The sequence below is a fragment of the Typopeltis vanoorti genome, chromosome 10, assembly GCF_054136105.1.
Source record: "Typopeltis vanoorti isolate ZY-2024b chromosome 10, IOZ_Tvanoo_1.0, whole genome shotgun sequence".
Taxonomy (NCBI): Eukaryota; Metazoa; Arthropoda; class Arachnida; order Uropygi; family Thelyphonidae; genus Typopeltis; species Typopeltis vanoorti.
In genome coordinates, this window is record NC_143558.1 from 14,241,063 (window position 1) to 14,257,917 (window position 16,855).

Consider the following 16,855-nt stretch of genomic DNA (forward strand, 5'->3'; position numbering starts at 1 on the left):
TTAATTATGTTTCGTTTTACTATTAGGGTATTTTGTATATTTTAAACTTGGTTGTTTTTAGATTGTGCCCAGGACCAAATGAACCGATGAAGCAAGAAATTTTGGAATATTCTGCTAAAAAAAAAAAAAAAAAAAAAAAAAAAAAAAAAAAAAAAAGGAAGAATGAATTCGAGTTGGCGTTCACTATGGAAAAGAACAATTGTTTACCCTTCCTAGACACCTTAGTCACACGCCTGCCTAATGATACACTTACCTTCACCGTATACAGAAAACCCACACACACAGGCAGATACATTCACAAACTCTCCCACCACCACCCCTCTCAACAATATGGCATTATTAAAACTCTTACCAAGAGAGCCCACAATCTTTGTTCCAGTGAACCGCCCTCACTAATGAACTTAACCACATACACAGCACTTTCCTCTCTAATGGCTACAGTGATCACAGTATCAAAAAAATAATCAACTCCTCCCCCATTCCCCTTCCTTCTCGTCAACAAGATTTTAAAAATGCCGTCACCATACCTTACATCCGTGGCACTTCTGAAAAAATAGCCAAGATACTAAATGAGTACAATCTACACACAGCATATAAGCCCCACCGCAAACTGGCTACCCTTATCCGTTCTACGAAAGATCAGCTCCCTCCTCTCTCTCTGCCTGGAGTTTACAAAGTACCCTGTTCCTGTAAGCTGGCGTACTTTGGACAGACAGGCAGATCAGCATCCATCCGTCTAGAGGAACACAAGTCTTACATCTTCAAACACAACTATGGCCATTCAGGCTTGGCTGACCATGCTTTGGACACCACCCACAGAGTATCATGGAAGAAAACCACCATGCTCCACCACAGCAAATTCAAGAAAGAGAGACTTTTCTTAGAAGCAGCAGCAGCTCTCAAAAACCAACCAAATCTCAATAAATATGGTTGCATTAAGCTTCCAAAGATTTGGGAAACACTCATCACCAGAGTTCCCACCTTACATTCCAGGCCACCTACTACTGCCCTTAGAGGGCGCTCTACCTAGATAGGACTTTAGTGTCACCCACGTGGTTGGGCTTAGTATTGTTTGTTATTTGTGCATATGTTACATTAATTGATTTTGTAATCCCCGTAGATGTCCTAGTGACTAGGACGAAATATAGGAGTATTAAATTCTATTTTAATTCTTTGTGAGTGTTGTAAAAAATCCATTAAGCCTCCAACATGAAGCCTTTAAAGACATCAATACTGGATACGGTCAAATGCCTGAAAAATATTAGAAAAACAACTACATGGGTTTTTCACAAATCTGTTTGTCAATTTTTCCTCAACTAACTGTTTCACGAATAATTCATCTTTAATTCTGTTTATGTTACAACTAACATTACAGATGCTCACGAATGAGCATTACTGTAAGGTCTTTGCTGATATTAAGCCAACTTATCAGTTTTCATTCCATATACCCGTTTCTTTGGAACAGGTATTCTCATAATATTTTTTGCAAGGCACATACACTACGTTGCCAAATGTATTTAGACACTTTTGGCAACACAGCTCTACGTCTCTTCACTCGAGTGATGTACAAACAGGTGGACAGTAGCAGTGTAGACATTCTTTGCCCTCAGGGATGAATGGACAAAAAGAACTGAGTATGTTTGAATGTGATGTAATAGCTAGAGCCCAAAAGTTCGGTCCAAGAGATTTCTGCCAAATTGCATGTGCCTCCATCTATTGTCAGTGAGGTTACTGCGAAGTGAAAATGTGATGGAACCGCCAATTCCCTCCTCCAAACTGGTAGGCTCAAGAAACTGACAACTCAGGACCAGTGAGCTCTCACGCGTGTTGTCACAGAAAATCATCAGTCAGCTTTAGCAACCATTGCAATGACCTCTGCATGAGGTCTGGAATGGATGTCAGTGACCGAACTATTTGCAGGAGGTGTTTGCTATTGGGTTTCAATGGTCATGTGGCTCCTAAGCCCTTGATTACAACTGCCAATGCCCAGCATTGTTTGGAATGGTGCAAGCAATACCTAACTAAACTGTGGATCGACAGAAGAGGGTCCTGTTGAGTGATGAATTCGGTATACGATATGTCACTCCAATGGAAGCATCTGGACCTGGCAAACAACACTTACAGAAATGTCTTATATTCACCATGAAATTTGGAGGCAGTAGCTTAATGGTCTGGGGTTGTTTTTCCTGGTCTGGAAATTCTTAATTCTGTTTTATCTTATTTTTATATTTTCAGGTTTCTATGTATAGATCTTTAAATGCTAATGCATACCATGACATTTTGGAATAGGCACTTTCCTATATCAACATAAACATATCAAGGTCGAAAAACTAAACTGGCCAAACAAAAACCATGACTTCAAACATAATGAATATCTTTGGGATGAGCTGAAACAAAGATTGTATGCCAGACCTACTTGCCCAACTATCACTCATCAGCTGTTTGCCATACTACAGGAGGAATGGAAACAAATTCCAGCAGCAGTTTACCAAAACTTAGTGGAGAGTCTACTCCCAAGGATAATGGCTGCTCCTTTTGATCCTCCAAGGGGGTAGGCTCTCCACTAAGTTCTGGTAAACTGCTGCTGGAATTCGTATATAATCTAAACAATGGATTCCTCATTTCTTCCCCTACTAGGCCATGGAACTGTGTCATATGTTATGTAAAATGAATAGATATATATATAGGGAGTTAACTGGGTTACTGTTGATTCTCCAAATTTTTGTATATTATTGTTAATTTTTTTCATTCCTATTATTCTGGCATTAAGATCTCTAGCTATAATTATATGGATGATATTAAAAACGATACAGGAATTCATGTTTCCATTCACTTCAGCATGATACTGTTTTATTTCTTGCCCAACTCAGACACGCATGTTAAAATTTTCATATTATACAAAGTATTCAAGAGATAGGCGGCTCTCTCTCTCTCTTGGAAAATATAAAACTTGATAATTCTATTATCTATTTTCATATATAGTTTACCATCCTCTCATCAGTAATATGCAATAGTAAAAATCAATCAACAAGAACACAATCTAAATTATATCATTGTATTTCAAGTTTATTTTACCATATTTCTAATTAAGGAATAGCAAGTTCAATGGGTGAAAGATCCCATAAAGATCTTAAGGATATCAATCAACATTCTTAAAAATTGTAATAACAATCAAAATCAAATATGAAAGCTTATTAAATTATTAAGAAATAAAAAAGCCTAAGGAAGTGAAAAACAGGAATAACAAAGAATTTATATGATGATCCCCATTTTCCACCACTCCAGATTAGCAATTTGCAATTACTTTGTAAATGCTACCCACCATTTCCTTAGGATGTTTTGTTTCCTGACATTGTCTGGTCACCATACATTTTAGACTTGCTATTCCTTAATATTTTTCTACAGAGCCAAGCAGCTATGATTTTTTTAAGATTACATATTAGCTCATTGTCTAAAAAGAATACCATACTTGATCAAGAATAAAATTTCGGCATAAGCGAGTTCCAATTTCCATCATTTTGTTCAAGCATTTAGTTGACATCTGAATAAGAACATCCCACCGGCCATGATAATTACGTTTTCGAGGAAGACCCATAACCTATAAAGAGTTAATTGAAATTAAATAATTTATGATTACTTCAATTTTTAAAATTCACTGAGAGCAAAAGCTTAAACTAAATCTAAGCTGACTGCAAAACTAATGAGCATGTTTTGTTTAAATTATCCACCACACCAGAATATACATGCAAAGTGTTTATGGTTACTAACAATAATATACATTTCAAGAGTAGTAAAATATCAGTGACGAACATCGTTTTTCTGATAGACACTCTAGGGCAGTAGTTCTTAAGTGTTCCCCGGAACACTTTTATTTCCATTATAACAGAACAATTAACAATATTGGAAGAAAAGATTTCAAGTTACTGTCCTTTCTTAAATACCCACAATTATGACTGAATATGAAATCCATTTGGCACAGTGAATACATCGAGTTGTGAATTTTCGTTACAAAAAGGAGAACAATTAGTTACTTTGTCAACGGATCATACTCTAAAAATTAAATTCTCCGAAATAACTCTTGAGGAATTTTGGATTTTTGTCCAAGCTAACTACCACAAGGGCACTGAAAATTTTGTTACAGTTTTCAACATCATATTTGTGTGAGCTCGATTTCTCAATATTAACCAATATAAAAACTAAAAAGCGTGAAAGACTTACTAATATAGACAAAGAGTTCAGGGTAGCTATAGCACATATTAGACCTAATATTGCTGAAATCTGCAAAAGCCAACAAGCTCAAATATTGCATTAAAATAAGTTCCATTTTTATAAAAGGCAAGTCCATGCATATTTTTAGTTAGTTTTATGATCCTAATGCTTTTGGTGTCCCCCAAATTTTTCTTATAATCAGAAGTGTTCTGTGACTTTGAAAAGGTTAAGAACCACTGCTCTAGAGAATTATGAATGAGATTTTTTTCACACATAAATCTGTGCTTAATATTTCTGCAGCAAATTCCCCTTGTTATGTATGGAGTAGGCAAAGGACAATCAGTTTTCGAGAAGGAAAATTACAGTAAATGAAGCTCTCAGCACAATTTCTTTATATAACCAAAAATACGTATCTCACACAAAAAAACTTAAAGTATGTCAATCAAAAAAGTCAAACAGTAGTATTTCTTCTTGATGGGGAGGAGGTGGAGAGGATCCAGAGGCGAGTGACTAAGATGATAACAGGTCTATGGAATGAACCATATGAGAACAGGTTGAAGATTTGTGGGTTGCAGAAACTAGTTGATAGGCAGAGGAGATATGATTGAGACATTCAAATTGCTAAAGGGATTCTATAGGATTAATTCAGAGGATATTTTTGAGATCAGGACTGGTGGTGGGAGAACTAGGGGACACCTATGGAAGCTGGGCAAGAGTGTGGTTAGCAGGGGTGTTAGAGCTGGGTTCTTTACTTTTAGAGTGGTAAATGAGTGGAATAAGCTGCCAGAGTCTGTTGTGGGTGCTATGACGGTGAACGAGTTCAAGACAAGGTATGATAGATACTGTGAGAATGTAATCGCATAGTTGTGTGGACATGATGTTTAGGGCCTCCCTCGATGAGTCTAAGGACTCCTGGAGTCGCCCGAAATAATAATAATAATAATAATATTTGCCACATATTGTTTGAAATATAGCACATTTATATTTTCACAGTCAAATACCAACTCTGTGCCATTTTCAAATATTTCAACACCTTAAGCATCACCATAAGAATTGGGCAACCTTAGCAGTCATGACCATTCAAAGATCTGTTAACAATGCTGTTTTCAAGTTTGAATTGCTATATATATTAACACCATGGTTTAAAGACTTGAATTGCTATATATATTAACACCATGGTTTAAAGACTAACATCCATTGTCCATTTATTGTTCTGTTAAGTGGTTACAGGTGCATGTTCTCAGCCTAATTAAAATTTTCTCCTTTGGCATGTATTCTAGGTGTCAAATGGGATAGCCTTTGGGCTTTCCATGGTCTCTGTTTATACTCTCTTGATATACAAACAGATGCACCACTGAATAAGAAAAATAATTCTTACAGAAATAAAGGTTTCCTTATTCCACCCAAAATTCTAGATCACTATCAAAGCCTTATATAGACGGTTGATTCTGAATTATGACAGAAACAACCAAAGCTACAATGCCTGTTTCTGTGTGCTCTTCTAGCTGGGTAGCTTGTTTTATAAGAAGAAAAACTTTGCTGCTTTTGTGTGAGCCAAGCCTTGGTTCTCCTAGTTAGCCAAGGCAATTCAAGAAAGAAATACAGTGTATCACAAGGGGGTTTGAAAACAAGTCGCCATTATCACCAAAAAATTCAAAACTGGTTTTGAATTTTTTGGTGATTAAACCTACATATGACATCTTATCTTCCAATTTCCCCATGAATGCTGGAGTACTCCAATGCTCTGTATTTTTTTACCTGTTTTTTAATCTCCTGTACATAAATGAACTAGTCTCTAACTTCAAACCATATTCAAAGCTTTCTGATGAGAGTATGCTTTTCATTTGAAAGAACTTGTAGTGCACAATCATCTGAAGCTTCATTATCTTCAAAACCAATGCCATAAAATCTGCTTTTTCCAATCCCTCAATGGGACAATCTTGAAAAACTCAGTGATTCAATACACAGTTTTGCCTTAACTTGCAAAAAGATTTTGCTTCACTTCCACTTACTGTTCAAAATAATACACAGATTTCTAAACAGGGACAAATTTCTCTTCTACATGTGCCTGGCAAAAATACAACTGCAGCTTTTTCCACTCCAAGAAGCATGCTATACTTCTCCACTCAAGAGTACTTCTCATATCAATCACCATATAATTTCTAAATTCCAAATTAGTCAAACTACAGAGTATTGCACCAAAAACCATCCAAGAACAGCTTTTTCAATTAAATAAATAAAGACTAACTATCATCATCATCAAATTCCTGCCATGTACCCTCAAGGGGTGTACAGGATATGATAGTACTACATCATTACTAACTTCCTATTTACAATTTTTTTCCAGATCAGTCTGTTACTTGTCAAGACTCCAATATTATCAGATCTTATATTTCGGTCGTCTAGGGAACTTTGTACGCTATCAAACCACCTATATCTTGGGTTGTTTATAAAATGATGAAGACTACCTATGGTTTTATTAGTTACATAAAACTAAAATACAACTTTGGTCCTACTGTCAAGAGCATCTTCAAATTAAACACACAAAAGAAAAATCCAGAAGACCACAATGAAAATGTATGAGCTACACATACATGATAGTGGCATGGGCTATAATACATTAAGGTCTTAACTGTACAAATTCAAAGAAGGCAAAGTATTAATTATAAAACAATATTGCCTACAGAATGCATAGAAAAGAACTATATCCCATAATATGGGCAATTTCAGGCCATCATTTCTGTTCCGATTTGGATGTTAAAGCAAGATTTCAGAACTCAGTTTCTTTGTAAGTATAAGTACCATAAGCAGTGGTGAGCTATAAGGAGCTCACGCGCGCCCTTTGTTAAATTTTTCTCAAATTTCCAAGCCCCTTGTTCTTCTTGTTTAATAATCTTGTAGAACTAGAAAATACCACTGAGGCATGTATACATGCTACTTTAAATTCATATGGAATTTCTGATAACTATATAAAAAATCATCTCATCACATTTTGTTCTAATGGAGCTAGTGTAATGTTAGGAGACAAATCAGGTGTTGTAATCAAACTTCTACAAAAATTTCCCAACGTTGCATTGCTCATCGTTTACAATTAGCATTAGACGATTTCATAAAAAACATTAAAAAAATAAATCATTTTGAAATATTTATGGATAAATTATATGCTTTTTATCATCAATCACCAAGAATTAAATACGATTGCAAAACACCTTGGTATCGAAATTTTAAAGATCGGGAGTGTGTTTGGAAGCTTTATACAAGCATTTAGCATCGAGCGATAATTATAAGGGCTTTTTAAACAGACACATCTCATTGGAATTTTTAAAAGATCTAGCATTAATGAGTGATATCCTACAGGAATTATTATATCTGATCTGTCAGAAGCTCTACAAAGTCGCAATATGAGGGCTAAGTTACCTTTTTTTTCCCTTGACAATACGAGCCCTTTGTTAAAATTTCCATAGCTCACCACTGACCATAAGGAATTAATTTTCTGAAGGACTGTAATCTTCCTCCAAAGGTTGGTGTTCCAGCTGATGGAATTTAATGTATGCGGCTGTTCATCATCACAAACAGCCACCGATCTACCAGTCTGGCCAAAACATGATAATCTACACTGGCAAGGAATTTGACTCCAGGGTAATTTAAAGACAGATTGTTTAGGTCATCTGACCTAAACAATTTGTCTATTCCTTAATTCAGATATAGGAATGGTACCATAGTACCTCCCCTGAACTGTCCTTATAGGCATGTGGACGATATCCTTGCAGTTAGAATAGTTCCAATATTTCATCATGAACTTCAACTAAATCCACCATTGCATCTAGTTCACCTTAGAGATAGATCACTGAGTTCCCTTTCCTAATCTTCTTTGTCAAGCAAATGTTAACGGTAGCCTTCTCCATTTTTAGAAAGAAAACTCCATAGCAAATTTTACATTCATGGTCTTATACATCATCATCCTTGTCAGAAATTTGACATTGTTCTTCTTGTCTTCCTTACCTTTTAGATCCTGTATATTGAGCTCACTCAATATACAGGATCTTTAAAGAGTCATTTTATATCAACAAAGCTGTTAATTGCTATAAGGTTTCCTTGTCATGTGGCTCCCAAGAGTTGGTTCATCGAATGACCATTAGTTATGTTAAAGTATCTGTGAAGGAATTGCCAACCTGCTTGTGTCCTTTCACCCAATATTTCTGCTTCTAGCCTACCCTGGAGTATCAGATTCTATGCCAGTATGGATTATCAAATTTTGGCTAAACTGGCAGAGCAGCAGCTGTTCACCATGAGGAATATCTCATTTACATTAAAATTCCATAAGCTGGAACAGTTGGGACATGTAGAACACCCTTCTCCACCAAACTGAATCCTCTGTAGGAAGATTAAGGCCCTTCAAGTGCTCTGAAACCTTGTTTTACTGTCTGAATCTGAAAAGAAATGATGGCTTGAAATTAACACTTTAAGAAAAATAGCTCTCAAAGCATTCCATAGAAAAGTTCATTTTTTGTTTATTTTATTTTTTACATTAATTAATACTTTGTTTCTTGTTTAATTTTTATGGGAAGGATCTTAATATGTTTCAGACTGTGCCACTTATCACATTTGCCACATGATTTCATTGTACAGCTTCAACTACTCATCCTCCTCGTATATTCAGTTACATCTATTCTTTGTAACAGCTTCTCTCACTCTGTTTTGTCCAAAGGATTGATTTCATTGTAAATATTATGAAAGAATAAGCAAATCATGTCAGCTACTGAGACAGAATCAGTAGGGAAGATGGCAGATTAAACTTGGAAAAGGATTACATAATTTAAAATGACAGTATGGTTGGATTTTCACAGATGCACAGATTTGCTCAGTGACTTCTTAGAAAAGTTGAACTTGTTTGTTAAAAGATCACAAGACATCCAGGTTTTACTCATATGTCATATAAAACCTACCAATTATCATAAATAGGGCTCGACAAATATGCATGCCCATCGTGAGTAGATTATGCCAGCTAGCAAGTAGCTGTACACTGGACAAAATAAAATAAAATATTTTCATTTAATAAAAAAATTACTTTCTAAAAAGTTTAACTTTAAAACCACAGGTGCAGCATCACTGACTAGTTTATGGAACTTCTGTTTGATTTATTGGGACATCCAATTTTCCCTCTAAGCTGCATAGTGACAGATGCTCCTGCCCACACTGAATTGTTGCCAAGCAGATGAAATTTTCTTTTACAAATGCTGCCAGTTCAAAGTCACCATTTACACAGTTGCTTTTGCTTTTCTTTCCTGATGCTCTACATATTCCAACTGGTTTATCAATTGCTGGTGGATTAGTCCAGTAAGGTGTGTGATCTTGGCTGACCTTATTACGAATGAAATAGATGGATTCCTATTTCCAAATGGATGGGAAAGCGATGATTGACTGGAACGACCTCTTTACTAGAGTCATTGATATTCAGAGTGAAAAACCTGACATTATGTAGACTCAAGCCTTGTACAAACATGGCATCACTTTTAAAGTGTCTTGCAGTTGCCAGGCGATGTAAAAATTTTCTACTTAGATAGCAGAAGCAGGTCCACATAGCATATAAGAAATAATTGGAGGGAATATTGTACATATCATTAAAAACGGTGGCACTTTTTTTTTTTTTTTGCTTGGTGAGTAGGATTTCACACAATTTGTTTTGAGCCCTGATCATGACATAAAATTATTTTATATGGCATTAGAAGTTTTCTTCAAAATAGAGTATATTGATTTTTATCCCATTTATCCAATACTGATATTAGTAGTACATAAAAAATAATGGAGATATGTTGACATTTTCATTTAGAAACCTGACTTCTCTTGGAACATTTTAAATGCTAGTCATTCATTTATACACAATCAACCTTGTCAAACATGATATGATATCTCTTAACATTTTAAATATTTCTGTAGTACAAGACTCCACTGGGAATGGAGACTTGTCACCATTCTCTCACTTACTGAAATAGTTCAACGTAACTTCAGACACTCTCCAACACTCATTTGATAAATAAATGCATACATACATGTTCTTAATCACATATTTGAATTGCCTGTCAAAGTACAAACCTGCAATTGTAATAATTGCTATAAACAAATGGATAGCCAACATATCGAAGTGGAACACCACTTTATCCCACAACTGTTTTTTCTCCAAAACAACCTGTAGTTGAGTTTAGTCTTAAAATGTTTCAGATAGAACAGTGCCATCTAAAGTCAATAAAAAAATGAACTGTAATAGTTATGGGTGGGTAAAATATCTTTTACATGACAGCACTACTTCCCCAAAGATTCAGCACAACTTTGTAAAGAGTTAAATCAAGAAAATGAATTCTCTACTTCATAAGAAAACTATCATTCTGAAAGAACCCCTTGTTTCTATGGCCTACCTAATATCTATAAAGGTTCCTCTTAAATCTATATTAAAACCGTATTAACTCTCTTACCTATTGTTCAGTGAAGTTTCTATCAGTTCTTAGGTGCTCTTTTGGGCCATTTGTCTTTCTTCTGTTAATCATTCATCAAATTTCTTATAAAAATAAAAATTAACTGTCTTCCACAGCAAGTTCTCTCTCCTGCCTTAGCAAATTACTATCTTTAAAGCATAGAAGACTATTTTCTCTATCATTCTGAGTATACTATACAGAGGATACCTTCATTATTAAGAAACATCATGGAGTTACTCTACCTTCATTACTACCAAAATCAACAGCTTACACCCCCATATCAATTTCACCATAGAGAAGGATGCAAGATAAGCTTTTGTGGGTATCCTTTGAATATTTGGCCTACTGATAAGTTTATTGTAAACCTACCTTCAGTGGCTGTTATACAAGATTTAGCACATCATCCATCTCAAAACTATTCTTAATAGAGCACACATCTAGTCCAATTCTTATCTCAAACCTGCATTCAGAGCATTATGCATGAAATTTGCTACATGCCAAGGAAGGACCATCATATTCTTTGACAAATACAAGCCTGCTCGTAGCACTCCAAACCCATTCAGTATGTTATTGGAATCTTTGAACCAATTTGAAGAAGTTTAAAAAATATATAATCCCCCCCCCCCCCATTAAACTGACCACAATGTTATTCACTTGTTTTTTAAAGTCTCTTCCTGAGACTTCAAAAAACAATGGCCATGTACCCACCTATAAACCCCAAGAATAGAATGACTTTTACTAATAAACATTAACCTTTATTATTGTTTATGAATCAATGTTATATATTTACTGTTCCACTCTAGTAGCATAAGGATTTTATATTTTCAAATCCATTAGTGTTATTCTACCTTTCTGAATTATCAGCTTTCAAATTATAATTCAGAGGAAAACATCTGATTTATAATTTGAATAAACTTATGTAGCAAATGGAATTTATGAAGATTTTCACACTACAAATTCAACCATCAAAGAAATATAATTACAGATAGATACAGATGAGTTAAATGAATTAAACAGAAATGCAACAAATGAAAGCAATGAAGTGGCAAACAATTTTGAGCCAAAGTAGAGGAAGATTTGGCAAATATACATTCTTAGAGAAATAACAAATAAATTAATGTAACCTTTCAAATTTAAACTATATTTTATATTTCAATAGTCTTGCATTTGTAATTTTTAAACTGTACGTAAAGGACATTTTGTGTCCTTCACGTATAGTTCCTGCTAATCCCATTGTGTTCTGTCATCAATGTACAATTCTCCACTATTTCCTTTGTTCTGCTTCCTGTGATTTCTTTGTTTTCTGCAATTTCCTATAGTTTCCCATAGGAAATTTCCCATTTCAATTATTTCTAATAATCACTTTTGTGTTACTTTCCAGTGATTTTTTTTTAAAAAATATTGTCCACAATTTCTTTCATGTTATTTCCTTTATTTATTCGAAATTCTTTTGTTATGTGTCTGGCAATTTCCTTTATTTCCCGTGATTCATTTAATTCTGTTTTTGGCGATTTCTACCTATATTATTTCTCATGATTTCTTTCATTTCACATCAACAGAATGTGAGGATTAGAATTTTTATCATAAATTCAGTAGAGAACCATGGATTGTTACAAATCACTAGTTTCTATGGGTTCACTATAGCAACTGTCGACTCTTTCCTGCCATATATCCTATTCCAATTCAATCTTCCCAGAATACCATGGTCTTCCGTCCATCGGGACTCATCTTGATCACTTATTTAACCATTATCAAGACGTCTGCAACCTGTTTCATTAGTTAATACTGAAGATCTATACATTGGTAGAGCACTTAAACCTTCTTGATCTTCTGTTCCACATAATTTTCTAAATATCTAATTTACAAACCTGCAAGACTTTTTGATTGTCTATTATTCTTCAGGTTTCTACTCCATATAAAAGCCTGCTTTAACGATTTTGAAAATAAGGTTTATTTGATTGATGCATGTATTGTAGCTTGTATTTCCATACTAATTATCATCATCATGAAATTCCTGCCATACACCCTCAAGGGGTGTACAGGATATGACAGTACTACATGAAAAAAATTACATCATTACTAACTTCCTATCTACAATTTTCCTCCAAATCAGTCTGTTACTTGTCAATACTCCAACATTATCAGATCTTATATTTCTATCGTCTAAGGCACTTTGTACCATATCAATCCACCTATATCTTGGTCTTCCTCTGGGTCGTTTTCCTGCCAACCTGGCAGAGAACACTTGTTTTGCTAATCTTTCCTCGCTCATTCTGTTTAAGTGACCATACCACCTGAGATTAGCTCTGCTAACGCATTCCTTTATGCTGACAATGTCAAGTTCTTTCCTAATATCCTCATTTTTAATATGATATTGCCATTGATGCCATCTGTTCACGCCTTTAATCTTTCTCAGGCCTCTCATATCTGCGATTCCTAGTCTTTGGTCAAGTGTTTTACTTCTGACCCAGCTCTCAGATCCATAAGTTAAAACTGGTTTGAACACTGGTTTGAATACAGCTAATTTAGTGTTCCAACTAATTTCTCTCTTATTCCATATGAATTTATTCAATTGACTTCCCACCATACCAGCTTTGCTGATTCTGTTGTCTATTTCTATATTTATTTTACCATCTTCAGTAAAAATCATGCCTAAGTAGCTGAAATGTTTTAATTGTTCCACAGGTTCTCCATTCACAACACAGTTGACATTTTCAATGATTCTGCCTATTTTCATTGTCTTTGTCTTTTTATTGCTGACCTTCATACCATATCTATTACAACAGCTATTCAATTTAGTCAGAGAATCTTGCAGACTTGTAGCAGATTTATTTAGAAGTATAACATCATCCGCATAAAGCAAAGAGCTGACATTAACATCTCCAATTTTGATATCAGGTTTAATACCACTTTCCTTCATAATGTGATCCATATAGATAATGAATAATAGAGGGGATAATGTACATCCTTGTCTCACACCAGATTTAACATTAAACCATCTTCCTGTACTTCCTTCAATTCTAACTGCTGACTTACAACTCAAATAAAGACTAAGTATTGCTTGATATAATGCCCCATTGACACCATATAACTGCAGCGTAGTGAATAGCTTCTCTCTTGGCATATGCCTTTTCCAAACCGACAAAACTTAAATACAGATCTTTGTTATTTTCCCATGCTTTCTCGACTATTTGTCGTAAAGTGAAGATCTGATCCTGACAGCCTCTATTTAGCCTGAATCCAGCTTGTTCTTCACCAAGCTTTTCTTCCACAATTCTTCTAAACCGTTTCTCAAGTATACTTGCATAGATCTTGCCAGGAACACTCAGTATGGAAATACTTCTGTAATTCTCACATTCAGTTTTATTTCCCTTTTTATATATGGGTACTATGAGAGCTCTACTCCAATCATCGGGAATTCGTCCCTCTGTCCAGACTTTCTGAACTATGCAGTGCAGCCACTGTAAGACATTTATACCACGATACTTCAGCATTTCTGGTCGAATATCATCTACTCCTGCTGCCATTTCACATTTCAAGCCTTTGATGGCTTTTTCTACTTCAAGTATGGATATGTATTCCTGACTGCATGCCTGGTCAGTGTTTTTTATCAATGTGCTGTCATCACTGCTTGTTTCATTTAGCAGTTTTTCAAAGTAATTACCCCATACTTCAAGGATATCTTTTTCTCCTGCTTTCATGTCATCTTTATCATCTCTAGCTCCATTTACAGCACTCTTTCCTCCATTCCTAAGCTTCTTCAACAACCTCCAGAATATTTTGCCACCTTCTTGATATTTATTTTCTATATTCTTGCCAAAGTCCTCCCATGACTTTTGTTTAGCTAGTTTTACACACTGTTTAGCTTTCTTACATTTGTCTCTGTATTCTGTAAGAGTAAAAGCTGACTTATTTGCCAGGAACTTTTGATATGCTTTCTTCTTTTCCTTCACTGTCTCTTTAACTTCCTGTGTCCACCAGGGAGTTCTGATTTTTTTATCCTTGCACACAACCTCACCACATGCCTCTCTGGCAGAATCAATCAATATTTTCTTCAGAGTTTGCCACTGAATCTCCAAGGTTTGATTCCTGTTCTGAAACTCTTTCATTTTCTTTTCAATAATCTTTCTGTATTTTAGTCTACAGTTCACATCTGAGAGCTGCTCAACTTTTATTCGCTTTAAAACTTTCTTCATGTTATTCTTTTCAATATGAAATTCAATTTTATCCTGGTCAAAACTAAATAGTGATCACTTCCAATTTCAAATCCTCTGTACACTCTGGTGTCCTGCACCAGGAAGAAAACATCGCTATCAACAATAATATAGTCAATGAGACTTTTCTTATTCCTAGCCTCTTCTCTCCATGTGAATTTGTGCACATTTTTATGTTGGAACATGGTGTTAGTAATAACCAGTCCATGTCCTGAGCAGAAATCCAACAGATATTTGCCATTATTATTAGCTTTGCTCTTTTCTCCAAATTCTCCCAAAATATTTTTGCATGTCTCACAATCATTTCCTACTCTGCTATTTAGATCCCCAACAATGACCAACTTTTCCTTTTTCATTGTGTCAGTTGCTTTTTCTAAAGTGTCAAAAAAAATCCTCCATTTCTACCTTAGTAGAACCTTCTGTGGGACCATAGGCACAAATAAGTCTCTGTCCAGTTCCCCATTCTCATATTTGCCCACATTACTCTACTTGAGACTGACTGCCATTCAAGAAGATTAGAATCGTATTTTGTGTTGAATACTATGGCTACTCCTTCTTTTCCTTGATCCATACTAATTATATGATCATGAATAATATACTATTTTTAAAGAAAGAAACTTTAAATTTTCAGTTATCAATAGTAAATAAACTGGGCATTTCCCTTTTGGTTGTTATTTCTGCATATTTTTATGTCCTGTTCTGCTTGATCAGTTTTGATATATCTGAATCTTATTTTAATATTTTTAACTTACACAATCTATTTATAAATCCAATCTAGAGAAATATACACATCAACCAAGCAGAATATCTGCATATCTATTACAATTATATTATAGTGAATTAAGCTATTCCATTTTACAATTTCTTTAAATAGATTTGGGGATGGGTTTTTTTTTTTTAATTTTCAAATATTAAAAAAAAAAAAAAAACCTACTGAATATCCTATTTTACTACATGTTATATAAATACTCTATATTTATTTTCCCTGTACTGATTGATATCTGCTTACAATACATGTGATGTGTATTTGCGATCAATATATGAGCAAAAAAAAAAACAAGGGATTGGTTATGTGAATTTTTGCTATCTTTATAAAATAATGGCAGACATTAATTTCTAACCCGTTTAACTACTCCTAAATTTATTGTCCAAAGATTTCAGCTTCCAAATGTAATTTGTTTTCTCTGTGTACAGATATGACTTTTTATACTCAACTCTAAATATAGCTAACTGTATCAGATATATAGCATTGTTACAACAACAGACCATCTGGTATAACCAACAATTTACGAGCCTGGTTCCTATGAGTGTGTTGTAGTGAGAGTCAAATCATCCAATTTCCTATAATATAATAAACCATAGAGAAATATTACCCCATTCAGCAAGGCACTAAAACATTCAAGGATGCACTGTAAAAACTTAGGTGATCTATTTATAAATCCAATCTAGAGAAACATACACATGGAAACTTACTTTCATCTTATCAATGATGTTATTTGTACCTAATACATTATATTTCTTCTCTGGATATTGAAGAGAATGAGCAGCCGCCCACGTTGATTTTCCACAACCAGGCAATCCACACATCATGATCATCTGAAGAGGGGGAAAAAATGCAATAATATTAAAAGCAAAATTTTTAAAAAGTTTAATTTGCTCATCATTAAGTTTTAGAAAAATACATACGGCTGATATTTCCAAAGATTTTGAATTCAAAATATTTTATATGCACCATCATCAAATTTCTGATAACTTATTGCGATTGTACATGTCATGTTACATAAATAAGTTAAAGTCATCATTAAGCTACGAATCCTACCAAATCAAAAGATATCATATTTATCAACTCCAATTTCCAGGGACCTACAGATAGCATCAATGCATTAAGATCTTGGTTATCCAATTGGCTCTTTGGCTGCTATTTAATTATACTAGTCAACTACATTGATTTCCTTTCTAATA

General features: G+C 34.5%; 1 protein-coding gene across 5 annotated transcripts in view; it reads right to left on the reverse strand.

Moving 5' to 3' along the window:
• LOC150102179 (heterogeneous nuclear ribonucleoprotein U-like protein 1) overlaps window positions 1-16,855 on the reverse strand; it is a 323,967-nt gene that overhangs the window by 51,309 nt on the left and 255,803 nt on the right. For all 5 annotated transcript variants that reach the window (XM_090399724.1, XM_090399723.1, XM_090399727.1 and 2 more), the window contains 2 exons: window positions 16,367-16,489; window positions 3,470-3,598 (listed from right to left, as the gene is read on the reverse strand). In XM_090399724.1, coding sequence (XP_090255850.1) covers window positions 3,470-3,598; window positions 16,367-16,489 — 252 coding nt within the window. The remainder of the gene's footprint in view (window positions 1-3,469; window positions 3,599-16,366; window positions 16,490-16,855) is intronic.